The sequence below is a fragment of the Rhinatrema bivittatum genome, chromosome 2, assembly GCF_901001135.1.
Source record: "Rhinatrema bivittatum chromosome 2, aRhiBiv1.1, whole genome shotgun sequence".
NCBI lineage: Eukaryota > Metazoa > Chordata > Amphibia > Gymnophiona > Rhinatrematidae > Rhinatrema > Rhinatrema bivittatum.
The window spans coordinates 459,380,770-459,400,285 of NC_042616.1; the positions used below are offsets into that span (position 1 = coordinate 459,380,770).

General features: G+C 48.1%; 1 protein-coding gene across 3 annotated transcripts in view; it reads left to right on the top strand.

Annotated features, from left to right (window-relative positions):
* Positions 1–19,516, top strand: part of XPNPEP3 (X-prolyl aminopeptidase 3) — a 120,608-nt gene that overhangs the window by 91,035 nt on the left and 10,057 nt on the right. For 2 of the 3 annotated variants that reach the window (XM_029590449.1, XM_029590452.1), the window contains 3 exons: positions 2,287–2,372; positions 2,839–3,022; positions 6,952–7,072. In XM_029590449.1, coding sequence (XP_029446309.1) covers positions 2,287–2,372; positions 2,839–3,022; positions 6,952–7,072 — 391 coding nt within the window. The remainder of the gene's footprint in view (positions 1–2,286; positions 2,373–2,838; positions 3,023–6,951; positions 7,073–19,516) is intronic. The other variant, XM_029590450.1, reaches the window with a different exon arrangement.

The following is a 19,516-nucleotide window of genomic DNA, read 5'->3' on the forward strand; positions in this document are numbered from 1 at the left end:
CTTCATGCCATTATTGGGGTTGAAATAAGAGGTAAATTATGACCACTTTTTTTTATTTGCTCAGGCCTTTATTTAATACACTGTATATCAGTTTTGCATGCAGGTTATCATTTGTTTTTGTTCATTTTAATTTTAAATTACTATGTGTTTTTCATTTATAATGTAATACGCTTCAAACTTTACTTTTGTTGCAGTGGAGCAAACAACAAATTTTAATAAATTCTAAGGGCGAGGTGCTAAATAAGAGGTATTGGGCCACAAACATGGAAAAATACACCTGTAATTTGGAAGTGAAAGCAGGACAGCAAATAGTGGTGGAGTGGGGGTAGAGGACATCTCTTAGATATGTAACTATACAACCAAAATGGAAAAAGGTCAGGCACACTCGCTAACACATCACTAAAGGTGCTCCAGGGTAAAGTAGTTTGTCTGTCATGTTAATCCACTTGAATGCACAGAAAAAAAGATTAATAAATAAAAACAAAAAAAAAATGTGATTAAGTTAGTCCAATTAAAAAAAAAAAAAAATATATATATATATATATATATATATATATATATATCCGTATAAAATTTTCGTTTTTATTTATTAACTTTTATTTCTCTGCAAAGCTTCAGGAGTTAGACAGTAAAATTGCAGTTACATAATTGGTTAGGTTGAGATAAGGCCAGAGGTCAACCCTTCTGATTGCGTAAAAGCTCTGTACATGGTAATCCACGGAAAGCAACAAAACATCTATTGACGATTCTGTGGCAATGAAAAAAATTACTTTCCAGCAACAAATATGCAATTGGCTCGCAATTCCTAGCGTGCAGTGTTGGCGTAGTCGTCAGTATCATTTTCCTTTAAAAGCCTCGCCAGTTTACTTTTGAGTTGATTTTCAGAGATGTAGCCATGACTAGTATTGCTGGCAAAATGTTCCATAATTTTGTTTGAGCAAAAAAAAAAAAAAAAAAACCCTTCCCTTATGAAGGTGGTGAAACTTATTACCCTTTAATCATAGCGGATGTCCACTTGTTTTGTTTGTAGCTAATTTGGTCAAAACTATCTGCGAGATCCCTGTCGAGTCTTTTGATGTATTTGTGTAATGTAATTGAATCTCCTTTTGAACATTTTTTTCAGCATAGATACGCTTTTGTGCTCCTTTTATTAACTTAGTGGCATTTGGAAATCCTTTTTGACAATGGGTGCCCAAAACTAAACTTCATATTAAACCCTCAAGAATACCTCTTAACAAGCTTGCTAAATGCATGAGCAGCAAGGGGGATAAAGTTGGGACTGAGCCACTGGTAAGCTAGGGAGGGCTGTGCTAAAGTAGGGGAGCCATCACCGAAGGATTAGGGAACGAGTCTGCCACCACATCTGAGGTAAGGGACAGGGAGAGAAGCTGCCACTGTGTCTGAGCTTAGTGGGAGGGGGAGAGAGGAAAGAAGTCGGAAGAAGGCAAGGAGCAAAGAAAAAAGCAAAAAACACGAGGTAATGAGGAGAATCAAACCTAGTGCTCAAAGGACTGCACAATAGTGCTTTGCTAGTAAAGTTTGAGCCATCATTGGCATGGTTTTGATGGATTTCTTGAGGGTTGCCTTCATTCTAAATGTGGGTCTGGCCCAGGCCTTATAAAGGTTCCTGAGAAATTAACTACAATGATCAACCTTAAGGCGCTTCAGCATCCCCAGCCAGCCCAATCAGCTGGATCCAGATTCAGGATTTGATTCTGGGTCTTACACAACAATGTGCTGGGCCATCCACCTGCCCCACAGCAACTTAGAAAAATAAGCTGTATGTTAATATTTCTCAGAGACGTGGCAAGATGTTTTCTTATTTTTATCTTTTTCCAGACTCCATAAATCAATTTTAGTGCAACTTGGAATGTGCATAGATGTAAGAGTCATTTGTGGATCATGAACTAAAAATTAAATATGGGGCTGACTCACTGGCAGTGCTATATGTTGTCAGGCAAAAAATCTGGGTTTGATTCTTGGGTTGGCCATGGCTGGGGTTGCTACGGAGGCAATGTTCACAGCCTTCAAGGGGGAGAGGGAGTCACGGTCACCACACAATGCCAACACCCAGTGGCCGGATCCAGGGCCCATGATTACAGATTTGCTGAAAACCCAAAGGTGCAAGAGGAAACTGCTGGACAAAAAATAAATATGGTGCAGGAATCAGTGATACTGGACAAAGATGAGTGGGATAGGGAAGGGGAATTTCATTGATGTGTGTGTCTAGGGAGAATGATTTGCAGAAAGCTGAATGATCTTGTCATATACGCTCTCCCCATGCAGGATGGTGAAATGGTGCTTCTTGATGGTGGCTGTGAATTCTCCTGCTACGTGAGTGACATCACACGCACCTGGCCCATCAGTGGCAGGTACGATACCTAAGAGAGGGTCTTCCCAAACCTGTCCAATGGACTTCAGAGTCAGTTGGGTTTTAAGGATATCCACAGTCGATATGCATAAGATAAATTGACGCATACATATTCATTGTGGATATCCTAAAAACCTGAGTGACTGTGATGTCTCCCAAGACAGGTTTGGGAAGCCCTGCCTGAGAGAATGGATGAGGCAGAGTTTTGCAGGAAATAGAGGGTGTGCGATTTAGCAAGAGAAAAAAAAGAGAGGGAGGGTTTTAGTTGGAGTGCTTTACAGGGTGAGAGGGTTTTCATTCAAAGTGTTTATATGTTATGTCCAAGACTGATTAAGGCATGGAGGTGTAGTGAAAGTTCATGGGGAGAAGGCGTCCAGAGATCTCTATACATGTGGGGTGTATCGCATATGGGGATAGTGGAGCTATGGGATGTGTATCCTGACTTGGACATCCCTCCAATTTTTAAGGTTCACAAAGCCTCAGGCGGAGCTATACCAGGCTGTGCTGGATGTGCAGAAGTCCTGCCTCAAGCTGTGCACTGTGGGTATGAGCCTGGAGAACATTTACAGCCTGATGCTGACATCGATTGGACAGAAACTGAAGGAGTTGGGGATCCTGCCGAAATACTACACTGACAGCCAGCTGTTCAAGGTAACTCTTTGTGTGTACTTACAGAGGGAAGCAAGAAGAATGCACTCAGATTTCCATTGACACTGTGCTATGTATTATGAACTGCAGTGGCATCAGTAACCTGTAGCAAATTACACATGTCCTGAGTGTAGTCTTTTGGCTTGTTTGAAGTATCGGATTGCTGTGTAGATAGCACTGGAACCTGGGGCAAGCCCTGTATATTATAACCACAAATAACATGGGGGTGTTTGGTTTTTTTTTGGGGGGGGGGGGGGCCAGTGTAGTGACTCTATGGCACTGTGCAGCACCACCAAGCAGAGGGATCTGCTCCTAGACCAACGGGCTGGGAGGAAATCTCTGTCATCGCTTAGCGGCAACATCAGGTAGCTGGATTTAGGGCCCATGGCTCCCAGCTGAAGACTGGCATGGCAGTGACTGGGCTAAGAGAGTCTGGAGGGGATTATAAAGAGAAAATTCTTAGCTTTAAATGAAGGCTGTGACAGATTTAGGTTTTTGATGCTCCTAGGCATTGTCAGAGCTGTCACCTCCACATCTCTGGAGGTCGTACTACAGGGAGCAGAAAGGCTAAGGTACAGCCCCACAGTTTCCTACAGCAGCTCAAGGGTAGATTAGGTGGCAAGAATTAGAAAGTTCTGAAGTTCATTGGTACACATTTCCATCTTTCATATTACATTATAAAATTAGAGGTCCATATTGAGTAAGCCGGCGAGCAGGAAAGTTATTCAAGTAAAGTTACTTTAACTGGATATTCGGTGAAACTTAACCAGCTAAGTGTTTCCTGCTGAACATTTCCAGATATCTTTAAGACAGATATTTGTCCAACAAGACTTACCCAGCAGCCAATAAGTTGACCGGACAAAATTTAGCCATGGACTCTATGGAAAATATTGAAATCTCAGGTTTTGTCCAGCTAATTCCAAAACAGGCCGATACAGTAAGGACGCGGTAGAAAGAGTGCGGCAGTGCCTGGCGCACCCGCGTTTGCCGCACGCACAGTTCGGATCACATACCGCTCGATACTGTATTTAAATGGCATGCAAATGCAAGCCACATCCAAAGCGCGTCCAAGAAGCGTCCATGAAGCACAATCCATTTTACTGTATAGAGCGCTATACAGTGCCTATACAGTATCCTGGGTGCGCTGGTACCTGTCATTTCAAATGACATTTGAAAGGACAGGTACCAGGAAGTGGATGGTTCTCCTACGCTCGGGCATCGGGGATTGCCAGCTTGACAAGCGTTAGGCAAGCCCCAGCATTCCTTCTTCCGCTTTGGCTCATGTTGTCCCTTCACTTTCTCTTTCAGCATTCCTTCTCCCACTTCAGCAGCCCGGGGCGGATCAGGCGCTCTCCGCGAGGCGGCTTCCAGCAGCCGGCGATGGTGCATGAACGCATGCCTGTACTTCCAATTTGGGCGCTCAAGGCACCAAATGGGACGTACAGGCGGTGTGAGCTCATCATGCCAAAAAAAATTGCACCGGCAGGCAACTGGAAGATTGCCAGAGCGGCGGAGCCCGGGCCGGGGGGGGTGTGTGCGCGGGGCGGGGTGGTGGCTCCCCTACCTTTCCTGCATGCGGGGCAGCTCCAGCTCGCTCGCCTGCCTGCCTGCCTCCCTCCGTTCCGCCACTCACTGCCTCCCCAGTGCCATCTTGCAGCTTGTGACGTCACCCCTGACCCTTGAGTGCCCAAATTGAACATATACCTCTCCTGCGCCATCTTGCAGCTTGTGAAGTCACCCCTGACCCTTGAGCGCCCAAATTGAACGTACAGGTGGTGCATGAACCCACGCCGTGGTCACACTTGTTCGTTCAATTTGGGCGCTCAAGGGTCAGGGGTGATGTCACAAGCTGCAAGATGGCGCTGGCGAGGCAGTGAGCGGCGGGACGGAGAGAGGCAGGCAGGCAGGCGAGCCGGAGCTGCCCCGCATGCAGGAAAGGTAGGGGAGCCACCGCCCCGCCCCCTCCCGCGCACACCCCCCCGGCCCTGGCTCCGCCACTCTGGCAATCTTCCAGTTGCCTGCCGGTGCAATTTTTTTGGCATGATGAGCTCACACCGCCTGTACGTCCCATTTGGTGCCTTGAGCGCCCAAATTGGAGTACAGGCATGCGTTCATGCACCATCGCCAGCTGCTGGAAGCCGCCTCGCGGAGAGCGCCTGATCCGCCCCGGGCTGCTGAAGCGGGAGAAGGAATGCTGAAAGAGAAAGTGAAGGGACATTTGTGAGTCAATGTCCCTGTCCCTGTCAGCGCCGGCCCATACGGGAGACCGGCACCCATGGACACGGCCAGGGCAGGTGAGCGGGGGCTGGGGGAAAGTTTGCCCGTGAAATTTCACGGGCAAACTTTACCGCCTACCCTCTAACGCAGGGGTAAGGGTAGGCGGTAATTTAGCAGGTTAAAGACGTGGCTAAACTGCAGGTTAAAAAGGCGATAGTCGGGGCGCACATTACTGTATGGGAGGGAATAGCTAATCGGAGCATTTACATATCATATACATGCCGCGGGCGGAAAGGGTTACCCGTTGATTTAAAGAAGCGGTAAGGATGGGTTAAAAGGGATAGTGAATCGCGGGTTGGACTTACGCGGCCAAGTTGCAGGTACAAAGCAGGTTAGAAACGGGGTAATCGTGGCCGCGCTTTACTTTATCTGCCTGAAAGTTAGCCAAACAAACTTTTTGAATATCAACTCCAAAATAGTTTTCCAACTTTGCTTGTCTGTATAGTATATAGTTTTATTGAATGAGGAAAAAAGATCTCAAGTGTCAGCACAGGGAGGTGGCTTTGGGGATGGAGAGAGGAGAAGGTGAGTGTAGAAGGACAAGGGATGGGGATGAGAGTGGGAGAAGAAGAGAGAACTGGGGATGGGGAGAAGAGGAAGAGAGGACCAAGGATGAGAAAAATCAAGGAAGGGGAGGAAATCAAGGAAGGGGAGGAGATAAGGAGAGAACCATGAATTTGGGATGGGAGAAGGAGAGAGAGGTTCTGGAATTGAGAAATGGGAGGAAAGGAGTAGTAGGAGGAAATCAGGAGGGAGGATATTAGATCAGGGGTTGGAGTGGGTTCCAGGATCTGAGGAGAAGGGAAAGGTAGGAATGAATGGAAGTTCCAAGATCTGGAAAATAGAATCCATGATAAAGGAAGGGAAGATTTATATTGTGATGGTGGACAGAGTGAAAGGGAGAAAGATGTCTTTACCCTGCTCTGGTCCTGCTCCTCATTGCATCTCCATCTGCTCTGTAACCTCCCACCCAGTCTGACATACATATACCAGGCACAGATCTCTCTCAAACACAAAAACATTGCCCCCCCTCCCATTCCTCTCTCTCACACACACATGTCCCTCATTCAATTCTCTCACTCTCCAATGAGCTCTCTCTTAGGCCCTCCTCCTCCCCACCACACTATCCCTCTCTCATTCCCTCCCTACCAACACTCCCCCAACCCCCACTTACATGATCCCCTTCTCATCCCCAGCTTATACATCTGTCAGTGCAGCTGATCCCAGACAGAGGAGAGAGTGATGGTAGTAACAGGACAAGAAGGAAGAGCATGGATTATTGAGGAGAGCAGTTTTCCAGTGCTGTTCCCTTCAGCCTCACCCCTCCCCTCATGTTCGATGCACACTGCCTGGAAGGGGAATGGATGGAACATGATGCAGATTGTTGTTTTCTTCTGAGTGAAATTCAGCACAACTAGGATGCAGCAATTTTGTCAGTTCTCTTCACGCCCCCCACCCCACACAAACACACACACTAAATTTTGTTGCCCTTGGACAGGCCTAATGTGCCTGTTGACAAATCCAGGGCTAAATGAAGGCTTTTGGTGCCAGATCCCAGCCCCGATTCTGATTGAATTGGAAGCACGAAGGAGCAGGAGGAAACTTCTGGATCATCAAAAAGAAGGTGCTGATTACTTGTCTCTGCTTTCTTTCAGGCAGTTCGCAAGTACTGCCCCCATCATGTGGGTCACTACTTGGGGATGGATGTTCATGATACTCCAGATATATCCAGGTCCCTGCCACTGCAGCAAGGCATGGTGATCACCATTGAGCCAGGTAAAAGATAGGGGCAGGACGGACCTGACCCATGGAAACACCATGCAAGTCTTCTGTGCAGAATCATGTCAAAGGCCTTGCTGAAATCCAAGTACACTATGTCTAGCACTCTCCCTTGATCCAGCTCTCTGGTCACCCAATCAAAGAAATTGATCAGATTTGTCTGAGAAGATTTACCTCTGGTAAAAGCCATGCTGCCTTGGATCTTGCAATCCATTGGATTCCAGATTTCCCTGTATGTACCCAGATCAGTCCAGACTCCTGGGCTTTGCAACCCTGCCAGCAGTTGGAGACAGAAAGTTTGACTGATACTGCTACATAATCACTTGTGCCACCTGCAGTCCCTCAGTATTTCTCTGTCTCCAGCAGATGGTGGATGGTGCAAAACCTGCAGTTCTGCAGTCAGGGGGTCAAATTTTTGGGGTTTAAAGATTACAAGCCTTCCTCCCAAAGGGTAGTGGGTCTTGGAGGGACTATCCCTATTGGTTGAGATGAATGAGCTGGGGGTGGTCAGTGATCCTTGTGTACGCTCGATCCTTGCTTCCATGGGGTGTAAATCTGGTGGTCCAGATTCTTCCCCTTCACAAGGCAGCTGCAGGCTCAGGATAACTGATTTTCTTTTTGGGCTGTCTCTTTTTTTATTTTTTTGGACATCTCTGTGTTCCAGCCATTGAATAAAGTTAAAAAAAAAAAAAAAAGATTTACAGACAGAGAGAAGCCTATATTTTTGTTTTCGGCCGACTTCCTACCTCTTTATTTTGGGCGGCTGGGGAGTGCAGCGCTGTGGTTCTCAGCATCGGGGACTTCTTCGGGGCCAAGGTAAGCTTCCCAATGTCAGAGATGGTGCGCGGCTCAGCGTGGTCACGGCTTAATCGTGTCGGGTTGTGCACTACTTGTTCCGGCGGTGAGGGGCTGCGAATAGAAGAAGGCTGTCGCCCGTTTCTGTTCCTCCAGCACTACAGGTCTCATGCCGAATGGAGGACCCGTTTCCCCTTGGCGTGGGAACGGCAACCATTTCAGGAGCCCATGCAGCTGGTAGGGTGGGGGGGGGGGGCCTTTCCCTGGCCTGTTCAGGCTCCAGGGAGGAGCAGGAGGCGGCAGAGGAAGAGGGTAATCTTCTTTTGTCTGTCCCTGGTCTTTCTCAGCCCGTAACTGGCACCTCTAGAACTTTTTCTTTGGATTTTGTGTGGCTCCTGCATGAGGCTTATTTGGCTTAGCAGGAAGCGGCTTCCAGTCTAGGGACCCAGGCCAAGCCTTCTGAGGTTCTCGATTTGGGTTCTAAACGTGGGCCGTCACGAAGGAAGTGGCCTGCGGTGGTCTAGCGCTTATTGGGTTCACTTCCATCTCGGGGGGAGGGAGGGGTCCCAGCTGATAGTTCAGAGGTGCTCCGGCGCACAACCTGTCAGTGGATCCAGATGCAGTTGATGCAGATCTGGGGGATGATCTGGAGATCTCAGTTTCTGAGGGGGGTGACCCTAAGGAGGTTCGGCTTTTTCGTAAGGAGGAGCTTGGGCCAGTGATTCCTCAGGTTTTAGAGGAGATCGGGGTCAAGATTCTGCAGGAGGACTCTGATCCAGAAGGAGCTGATCCGGTCCTGGACGGGCTGCGGGGCCCAGCGAAGGCCTTCCCTTATCATAAATCTGTGAAGAAACTGGTGGATCGAGAGTTGGGAACTCCTAAAGCCGGTTTAAGGGTAGGAAGGGCTATGGCGAAGCTTTATCCTTTGCCTGAGCAGACGGACTTTCTTTCTCTCCCTAAGGTGGATGCAGCGGTTTCGGCCGTTACCAAAAAGACAACTTTTCCGGTTGCAGGGTCCACGGCGTTGAAGAATGTTCAGGATTGAAAGCTGAAGATGCAGCTCAAGAGAATTTTTTAGGTGTTGGCTGTGAATTTGCGCGTGGCCATTTGTTCCAGTTTTATGCAGAGGGCATATCTGCGTTGGGTGCAGCACCTTCACGATACAAAGGCAAAGCCTGGCGAGGAAGTGTTTAAGGCCGAGCGATTAGAGGAGGCTGTAGCTTATGTGGCTGATACTCTATATGACCTGGTGAGGACCTTCTCTAGGGTTATGGTGTTAGCCAGGAGGCTATTGTGATTGTGTAATTGGTCGGCGGATGCATCATCCAAGTCTCAACTGGGGTCTCTGCCTTTCAAGGGTCGACTCTTGTTTGGAGAGGACCTGGAGGAATTGATGTAGAATTTGGGCAAAAATAAAGTACACAAGTTGCCCGAGGATAAGCCTAAGTACAAGAGGTTTCCTCAGACTCATTCCCATTTTCGTGATACTAGAAGGTCTTGCCTGGCAAGAGGGGGGAAGCAGGTCCGCAGAGGCAATTTTTGTTCCTGGGCCAGGCTTGGTGTCAGTCCTTTCAGGGAGGCTGGAGACCCTTCCGGGACACCACAAGTGGTAGCATAGCCGGGACTAAGTCCTCGCAATGAGGTGAGGCTGGTCCACGCCATCATTCCTGTTGTAGGAGGTTGCTTGACGCGGTTTTATGGGGAGCGGGCCAAAATTATCAAGGATCGGTGGGTCCTCAGTGTAGTAAGAGACATGTTAGAATTTACTCAGCCCGTCCGGGATTTGTTTCTGGTTTCCCCTTGTTGTCCCATAGACAAGCAATCGGTGTTCAGGAAACTCTGGACCAGCTTAGAGTGGTAATTCCGGTTTCGCAGGAAGAATATGGCTTTGGAAGGTATTCCATTTACTTCATAGTTCCAAAGAAGGAAGGGACTTTTTGTCCGATCCTAGATTTAAAGAGGGTAAATGCGGCACTCAAAGTGCTGTGTTTCTGGATGGAAACCCTGAGGTCAGTGAAAGCGGCAGTCTGCAAGGGTGAGTTCCTGGCTTCTTTGGACTTGACGGAGGCATATCTGCACATTCCCATTCACCCCAATCACCAGAGATTTCTGTGATTCATGGTGATGGGTCAGCATTTCCAGTTTCAGGCTCTTCACTTTGAGTTAGCCATGGCGCCTCACACTTTCACCAAGGTGATAGTGGTAGTAGTGGCAGCTTTGCACTGGGAAGAAGTTCTGGTGCACCCCTATCTAGACGACTGGCTTATCAGGGCAGAGTCAGAGGACCTTTGTCGTCAGTCGGTTCAGAACATGCTCCACGCTCTCAAGTCGCTTGGCTGGGTAGTAAATTTAGCAAAGAGTCATGTAGTTCCCTTGCAGTCCCTGGAGTATCTGGTAGCCCAGTTCGACACTCTTGAGGGCAAGGTGTTTCTCTCAGAGGAGTGGGTTCTGACGCTGCAGGGTCAAGTTCGTCGGTTGTTGGGGTTGTCTGTGCCCAGACTCTGGGATTATTTGCAGGGTCTAGGCTCGATGGCTTTGACCCTGGAATTGGTGCCGTGGGCATTCACTCATATGAGGCCCTTGCAGAGCGTTCTTTTGTCTCATTGGAACCCACTCTCGGAGGAGTTTCATCTTCATTTGCCGCTCGAGGCTATTGGCAGGGACAGTCTGTTGTGGTGGCTTCTGAGTTCCAGTATGACTTAGGGTGTGGAGTTGGAGGTCTTGGATTAAATGATTCTTACTACCAATGCCAGTCTGTCTGTTTGGGATGCAATGTCAGCAGTCCACTCAAAGCTGCTGGTCCGTGATGGAGGCTTCCTGGTCTATCAGTTGGTTAGAGACCAGAGTGGTGCGTTTAACATTACTTGCCTTTCTGGCATTGGTCAAAGGTCAGTCAGTGAAGGTCCTATCGGACAACGCGACGACGGTGGCCTACATCAATTGGTAGGGAGGAACCAAGAGTCAGGCAGTGGCTCAGGAGGCTCAAGAATTGATTCTCTGGGCAGAGTGTCATCTGGAACGATTAGTGGCATTGCACATCGCAGGAGTAGAAAACATCCAAGTGGATTTTCTAAGTTACAGGTTATTATGTCCGGGAGAGTGGGAGCTATCAGAGACAGCAGTGCAGCTCATCCACGAGAGGTGGGGGTGCCCCAGTCTGGATCTAATGGCGACTCACCTCAGTTGAAAGGCGGCTTGGATTTTTAGTCAGAGAAGAGAACCAGGGCCGAGGGAGTCTAAACTCTGGTGCTGCCTTGGCCTCGGAAAGTTGTGCTTTACGTGTTTCCTCCTTGGCCTCTAGTAGGCAAGGAGTTGCGTCGGATAGAGAAACATCCAGGCGACGTGGTATTGGTAGCCCCAGAGTGGCCACATCGGCCATAGTTTGTGGATTTGGTCAACTTGGCCATGGACGGTCCATTGCGCCTTGCCCATCTGCCAGGTTTTCTGCAGCAGGGGCCAATATTTTCAGACCAGGCTACTTATTTTTGTCTAGCGGCTTGGCTTTTGAGAGGCGGCGACTGACATGCAGGGGGCACCCAGAAGCAGTTATTGCTATGCTCCTTCAGGCTAGACTGACATCTACTTCTCTACCCTATAAAAGGGTCTGGAAGGTTTTTGAATCCTGGTGTGTCGCTAAAAGCGTCTGAGCGTTATGGCCTTCAGTCTTTCAGATCTTATCTTCAGGAGGGTTTGGTCAGAGGTTTGGCTTTCAACTCTCTTAGGGTCCAGGTGGCTGCTCTGGCTTGCCTAAGAGGTAAAGTAGATGGTTGCAGTCTGTCCTCTCATCCTGACATAGTTCGGTTTCTTCAAGGGGCTAAGAACTTGCGCCGGCCGGTTAGGAGAGTTTATCCATCCTGGAATCTTAATATCGTTCTCAGAGGTTAGTGTGAAGCTCCTTTTGAACCTCTTTGGAGAGCGACACTTAAACATTTGACCCTTAAAGTAGTTTTTCTGGTGGCCATTTGTTCAGCTAGGAGAATCTCCGAGTTGCAGGCTTTGCCTTGTCATAATCCATTGCTGCAGATTTCGACTTGGAGATGTCCTTGCAGACATTGCCCTCGTTTTACCGAAGGTGGTATTGGCATTTCATGTGAATCAGTTGGTGGAACTTCCAGCTTTTCCAGAGATGGACTCTTCTGCACCTCATGCGAGGGAGCTTAAGCGGTTGGACTTACGCAGAGCTCTGTTGAGCTATCTCAAGGTAACTAATGAATTCAGGAGATTGAATCATCTCTTTATTTTGTGGAGTGGTTCCAAGAAGGGTTCTCAGGCTTCCAAGGCTAGTATTGCGAGGTGGCTCAAGGAGGCCATTGGATCCATCTGGTTCCTGAGGGGTTGAGAGCTCATGCTATGTGATCTCAGGCAGTTTCATGAACAGAGACTCAGCTGGTTTCACTGCAGGAAATTTGCAGAGCAGCGATTTGGAAATCACTGCATACATTCGCTGCATACATTCGCAAGGCATTATTGCTTAGATGTGGGGGATCCGGAGACCCCGGTTGTTTGGCGAGAGTGTTTTGCAAGTGGGACTCTCCAGGTCCCACTCTAAGTAGAGAGCTTTGGTACATCCCAGGAGTCTGGACTGATCTGGGTATGTACAGGAAAAGGAAAATTGGTTCTTACCTGCTAATTTTCATTCCTGTAGTACCATGGATCAGTCCAAAACCCGCCCAATCTGTGGAGGTGGAGAGTCATCCGCTCAGGTGGGATTTATTGGTTGAGTATACAAATGTTTATGGTATGGAATCCAGACTTATTGAAAGTTTTTTGTAAATTTGTTGAATTGGTTGGTGTTTTTATGATTTTATTATGCTTGGGTATAGGTAAATACTGAGGAACTGCAGGTGGCACAAGTGATTTTGTAGCAGTGTCAGTAAAACTTTGTCTCCATCTGCTGGCAGGGATGCAAAACTCAGGAGTCTGGACTGATCCGTGATACTACAGGAACAAATATTGGCAGGTAAGAGCCAATTTTCCTATCCTCTGTTTTAGCAGCAATTCCATTAGTTTGCTCACCACAGATGTCAGACTAACTGGCCTGTTGTTCCCAGCCTCCTCCTTACTTCCACTTTTATGAATAGGAACCACATCTGCCCTTTTCCAGTCCTCTGGAACTACTCTAAAGTAGCATTGAAAAGGTCAGCTAGCATTGCTGCCAAGACATCTCTAAGTTCCTATAATACATTAGTTCCTCACGAACACACTGTTCTGAAAATCAATTGAGATTTACCACGTTACCAGTGTTATTTCTGTTCATTTTATGTGGTCTTGCTCCAAGCCCTTCCACAGTGAACACCGAACAGAAATATTTGCAATGTAATTTTGCTTTTTCCTCATCAGCCTCTACATATTCCTCCCCTTCACCTTTGTCTCCCAATGCCATTTTTGCACTTCCTTCTATCACTAACATATCTAAAAAAAAAAAAAAATAGTAATTTTCTTTTGTTTTACCATATTTGTTATTCTATTTGAATTTTTCCATTTCTGACTACTGTCCCAGCTGCTCTTAATTTTTCCAGCTATTGCCACCTGTCTTCCTCTTTCTGTGATTTCTTGATTTTCAAATGGAGTTTCTCTGCATAAACACTTTTGAAAATGATCCCCTTAGGTTTTTCTAAATCAATTTTCTCTTCCACACATTTGGATGTTTTTTTCCAAATTCTCCATTTTGTTCGCCAGCTGCTTTGTCATACTTCCTGCCAATGAAATTTGTTTCCCTGTACGTACCAGGATCAGTCCAGGACACCTGGGTTGTGACTCCGCACCAGTAGATGGAGACAGAGCAAAACTTGTGGGCGGAGCCATATATGACCCTGTGCCAGTCACAGCCCCTCAGTCTTACTCTGTCTCCAGTAGATGGTGCAGGTGCAGTCACAGCCTCTGCCTGCCCTGAGTCTGATTTTGGTAGTCAGTCAGGTTTGATTGTTTTGGTATTTAGTTTAAATTGGCTGTGGAGTGTCCCTTCTAGTGCCCAATTGGACGGTGGGGACCACAGATGCCAGTCTCTCCGGTTGGGGAGCAGTTTGCCTAGGGAAGTCGGTTCAAGGCCTATGGTCACCGTCTCAAGCCCAGTGGTCTATCAACCAACTAGAGACCAGAGCGGTCCGTCTGGCACTGCGAGCCTTCCTACCGCTGGTACGGGGAAAGGCGGTCCGAGTGTTGTCTGACAACGCAACCACTGTGGCCCACATCAATCGCCAAGGAGGGACGAGGAGTCCGCTGGTGGCAATGGAAGCACAGCTCTTGATGGCTTGGTCGGAACAGACCCTCAGCGACATTGCAGCGTCTCCCATGGCCGGAACCAACAACGTCCAAGCGGTTTTTTCTCAGCCGTCATCGCCTGGATCCCGGGGAGTGGGAGCTGGCGGATGAGGCGTTTCTTTTCATCTGCAGAACGTGGGGGGTGCCCCACATGGATCTGATGGCCACGTGGCATAACGCGAAGGCTCCGCGATTTTGCAGTCGGCGTCGAGAAAGGAGAGCAGAGGGCGTCGACGCGTTGGGGCTTCCCTGGCCGGATGGATGTCCTGCTGTACGTGTTTCCCCCGTGGCCCAGGATCGGCAAAATTCTCTGGCGCATAGAGTTGCACCCGTCCAACGTGATCATGGTAGCACCGGGGTGGCCGCGCCGTCCGTGTTTCGCAGACCTCATCCAGCTGTCGGTGGCGGAACCCCTCCGTCTCCAGAGGGTCGCGGGGCTCCTCAGACAGGGCCCCGTCAGTTTGGAGGAGGCGGATCACTTCTGTCTCGCGGCATGGCTTGAGAGGAATCGGTTGAAGAGTAAAGGTTACTCAGACGCGGTGGTGGCCACGCGGCGGAGATCCAGGAAGCAGTCTACCTCCATGGCGTATGTCCGTGTCTGGGTGGTCTTTGCGGAATGGTGTGTGAACCACAGGTTGGATCCCACTTCCGCTTCGGTATCCGATATTCTGGCGTTTCTCCAGGCCGGTCTGGTCATAGGGTTGGCGTGCAGGTCGCTGCGGGTTCAAGTGGCAGCGCTTGGTTGTTTGCGGGCTAAGGTTCAAGGATCCTCCCTGGCGCTCCACCCAGATATTTCCCGTTTTTCTTCGCGGGGCTAAACATCTTCGGCCTCCGTTGTGTTTGCCATGTCCGTCCTGGAATCTTAATTGGGTGCTCACCGTCTTATGCTCGGCACTGTTTGAGTTCTTGAAACACGCAACTGTCAAGGATCTCACGTTAAAGACTGTTTTTCCTGGTGGCGATTGCGTCGGCTCGCCGTGTTTCGGAATTGCAGGCGTTGTCCGGTAGGGAGCCGTGTTTGCGCATTTCCGATTCGGGGGTTTCCTTACGGACGGTCCCTTCCTTCCTGCCTAAACTCGTGTCGGTTTTTCGTTTGAATCAATCGGTTGAGCTTCCTGCTTTCGTGGTTGGGGAGTCTTCGGACCCGAAAACGAGAGAATTACGAAAACTAGATGTGCGTAGGTCTCTTCTTCGCTATCTAGAGGTCACTAATCCTTTTCGGGTGACGGATCATCTGTTTGTGCGGACTTCGGGCCTAAAGAAAGGTTCTGCGGCATCCCGCACGACGATCGCCCGTTGGCTCAAGGAGGCCATTGGCTCCGCGTGCATAGTACGGTGAAAACCACCGCCTGTGGGTCTTAGGGCTCATTCGACGCGGTCTCATGCTGCGTCTTGGGCGGAATCTTCTCAGGTGTCGCCTCCAGAGATTTGCAGGGCGGCTACCTGGAAGTCGTTGCATACCTTCATTCAACATTACCGGTTGGGTGTTCAGGCTACGGAAGCTGGGGGATTTGGAGAGAGGGTACTCCGAGCGGGACTCTCTGCTTCCCACCCTCGGTAAGTTAGCTCTGGTACATCCCAGGTGTCCTGGACTGATCCTGGTACGTACAGGGAAAGGAAAATTAGTTTCTTACCTGATAATTTTCGTTCCTGTAGTACCAAGGATCAGTCCAGGATCCCACCCGCAGTGCTACGCTAAAGTAACGGAGAGTCCGCTCATCGTTATTTAAGTAAGCTAACCGCTTGTTTGTTCGCTCTCCCGGTTGGGGAGTCCGTTGTTTAAGTAAGCTAACCGCTTGTTTGTTCGCTCTCCCGGTTGGGGAGTCTGGTTCCCCTAGGGGTTTTTGGAATTATTTCCGTTTCCATAGCGAGTTTGTCTAGTTAGCTATGGTTGCCTTATGGGATTTCTACTTTGACATTACGTATGACTGAGGGGCTGTGACTGGCACAGGGTCATATATGGCTCCGCCCACAAGTTTTGCTCTGTCTCCATCTACTGGTGCGGAGTCACAACCCAGGTGTCCTGGACTGATCCTTGGTACTACAGGAACGAAAATTATCAGGTAAGAAACTAATTTTCCTATCTCCATTTGTGAAACTCTTCTTCTAAAGTATATTAGCTAACAATTAAAGGCTTCTGTTTTTCCATGTTTAAACAATAGAAAATACAGTGTTTAGTTATGGCCTTTTTTTCCATTTTGTGTTATGAGGGGAATTAGCTCTAGTGGTAGAGTGTTAGCTTCACATGCAAGAGGTAGCAGGATTGATGCCAGCATTCTCCACATTGCTTTAAGGAAGAAATGGCAGGAGATAGGGCTATAAGGAGTACAGAGCAACAACGGACTGCAAACAAATGCAGCACTGAAATGGATAAGAAATTATCATCAGGCATGGTAGCAATGGGAAGATACCACTAGGCTTCATAAACAAGCTGCATAAATGTAACGTTAGGACATGCTAGAGAGGTTCATGGATGGAATTAATAACTGCTGATGCACAATTGACAAATCTTTTCTGTTGGAAAGAAATCAGTAGAACTAAGGGTCAGAATATGAAATTCCAGGGAGGACAACTCAGAACCAACGTCAGGAAATATTTCTTCACAGAGAGGGTGGTGGATGCCTGGAATGCCCTTCCAGAGGAGGTGGTGAAAACAAAAACAGTGAAAGATTTCAAAAGGGCATTGGATAAACACTTTGAATCCCTAAAGGCTAGAGGATGGAAATGAAGAAAAGAGTGCATGGGGTAACTTGCTGGTGCGGCGGTTACTACTCTTAACCAATAAGCCTTCATACTGTTGATGCAACTCCATCATTGCTCTCTGCTTCAACAGCAGGGAGAAAAGAGGAAAAGGGGAATTGGATTCAGACAGCAACCAACAGGGACCCTGACTTTTACAGTCTGGGGAAACAAATAAGCATGGGGGTAACTTGCTGATGCAGCTGTTATTACCGTTAACCAATAAGCCTGATACTTTTGATGCAACTCCAACATTGCTCTCAGCTTCAATGGCAATAGGTAGGTAACATGGAAATTGATTCAGACAGCAACCAACAAGAGCCCTGACATTTTACGGTCTGGGAAACTGATAAGTATGGGGATAACTTGCACAGCATGGCAGATACTACCATAAGCTTGCTGGGCAGACTGGATGGACCATTTGTTCCTTTTCTGCCGTCATTTCTATGTTTCTATGTTAAGTTAAAATGAAAATCTCAAAAAACAGTGTATTTAATTCTTGCCTTCCCCAGCTGCTCATTATGACAATAGAACTGGATCATTCACTAACAGACAGCGTGAAACCTAAGGGAAATTCCAAAGGATATAATAAGCCTCACTTTCCCACATATATATTAATATGTGGGAAAGTGAGGCTTAATAATGTCTATTATGATGGCTTAATAATGCCATCATAATAGACACTACCGGTGCTAGGACCTTCATTGTCTTTTGCATAATCATCTGGCAAAGTTTGTAATTTTTTCAAAAATTATTTTATAAATTGCATTCAAAAACTTATCTGTGCTCAGTGTTCAGAAGATACATGTCCCATCCCAACACGGTCCGCATTTTGAAACTAAAGTTTCTGCATCAGGAGGCAATCTGGTTGCAATAATTTACATTTTTCAATTACATTGAATGACAGCTGCAAAATACTGCCAGCACTTAGGGACAAGGGGAGGGAGGTCTTAAGATTTTCCTATAAATGCTATGGTAACCAGCATTTTATAACTGAGACAGGGTCCAGCCAGGTACAGATGGAAATTGATTTTCCTTAATAGGAAAGATAATTATTAAAACAAAACAAAACAGACTTTCCTAGCGTGTAGCCAGATGGCTCAGGACCAGTGGGTTATGTGCTCTTTTGCTAGCAGATGGGAGACTGAGTCCGATTTCAAAGCTGACATCACTCTAAATCAGAGCTTTCCAAAGTGTGTGTCGCGACACTTTAGTGTGTCGCCTGCAGTGTGCCGGTGTGTCGTGCAAGCCCGGTGCAAGTATCGGGGCGGAGCAAGGAGAGGTCAGGGGGAGCCAATGCGGCCGCCGGTGGACCTCATCCCACTGGCGGTTGAGCAGTGAAAAATTGCTGTGCTGTGCCGGAGACACCCAGCAGGAAGATCGGCAGGGCCGTGGTGGAGCTCACGTCACCCCGGCCCGAAGAACAAGGTCACGTCTAAACGTGCAGGTGCTCCTCCTCCTTCCTGCCTGCGCGGCCCCGGAAGAAAAATGTTGCCGGAGCCGCGTGGGCAGGAAGGAGGAGGAGCATCAGCCACGTGCAGAAGAGGAGCAGTGTTGTTGCAGCGGGCTGAGAAGAGGAGGAGGCCCGGTAACAGGGCCGCCACTTCGGATTGGCCCGAGAAGATCAGGGCCGCTGCTGCGGATCGGCCCGAGAAGATCAGGGCTGCTGCAGAGCCCATCCTGCAGTGACCCGTGAAGAGTATGGCCCAGAGGTAAGAGAGAGGCTGAGGGCCCGTAGAGTATCTGTATGAGATGAGTTGAGAGATTGTGAGAGTGAGTTGAGAGACTGTGTGTGGGAGTGAGGACCTGAATGTTTGCAGAGACAGCATGTGAGAGCCTGTGTGTGTGTGAGAGAGACAGCTTATGACAGTGAGAGCCTGTGTTTATGAATGATTGTATGAGAGAGAGCATGTGACAGTGAGAGCCTGTGCTTGAGCAAGACAGCATGTGGGAGTGAGAGAGAGCCTGGGTGTGTGAGAGTCAGACAACATGTGCAAGAGAGAGACTGTGTATGAATGATTGAATGAGAGAGCATGTGAGAGTGAGAGCCTATGTGTGTGTGTGTGTGTGAGAGAGAGAGAAAGCATGTGAGAATGAGAACCTGACTGTGTGTTTGAGGGAAGATAGATGGAGAGAAAAGAAATTTAAAAAAAGACAATATGAAAGGAATTGGTAAAAAAATAAGAAAGGGAAGGTGGAACAAAAAAGCCTGTGACCAACCGATTAGAAAACTAAGATCAGACAGCAAAGGTAAAAAAAAAAAATTACTTCTTACTGATCGGCACATGTAATCTTTGGTAATGTGCAAGAGTAGCACTTTCTCTATGCGGATCTCACAATGTACGAGATCAACATGGAGGAAGTGGAAACCCACAGGGCCTGCACAGAGGAGGCAGCAGAATGGGCTTCAGTGTCAGTAGTAGCAATCAGCGCCTCCCCATTAGCCATGTGGCATCAGTGACAGTGGCAGCAGAGGAATGAGAGAGGCTCCGAGGTTGCTGGCAAAAGAAAGAGAAGGGGTCTGCCTTTAGTGTGTGCATGTGTATGAATGGGAGTCTGCCTGGGGGTATATGTGTGTGAATGCATGGGTGCCTTTCTGAGGGTGTGTCTGTGTATGAGAATGAATGGGTGTCTTCCTGGGGTTTG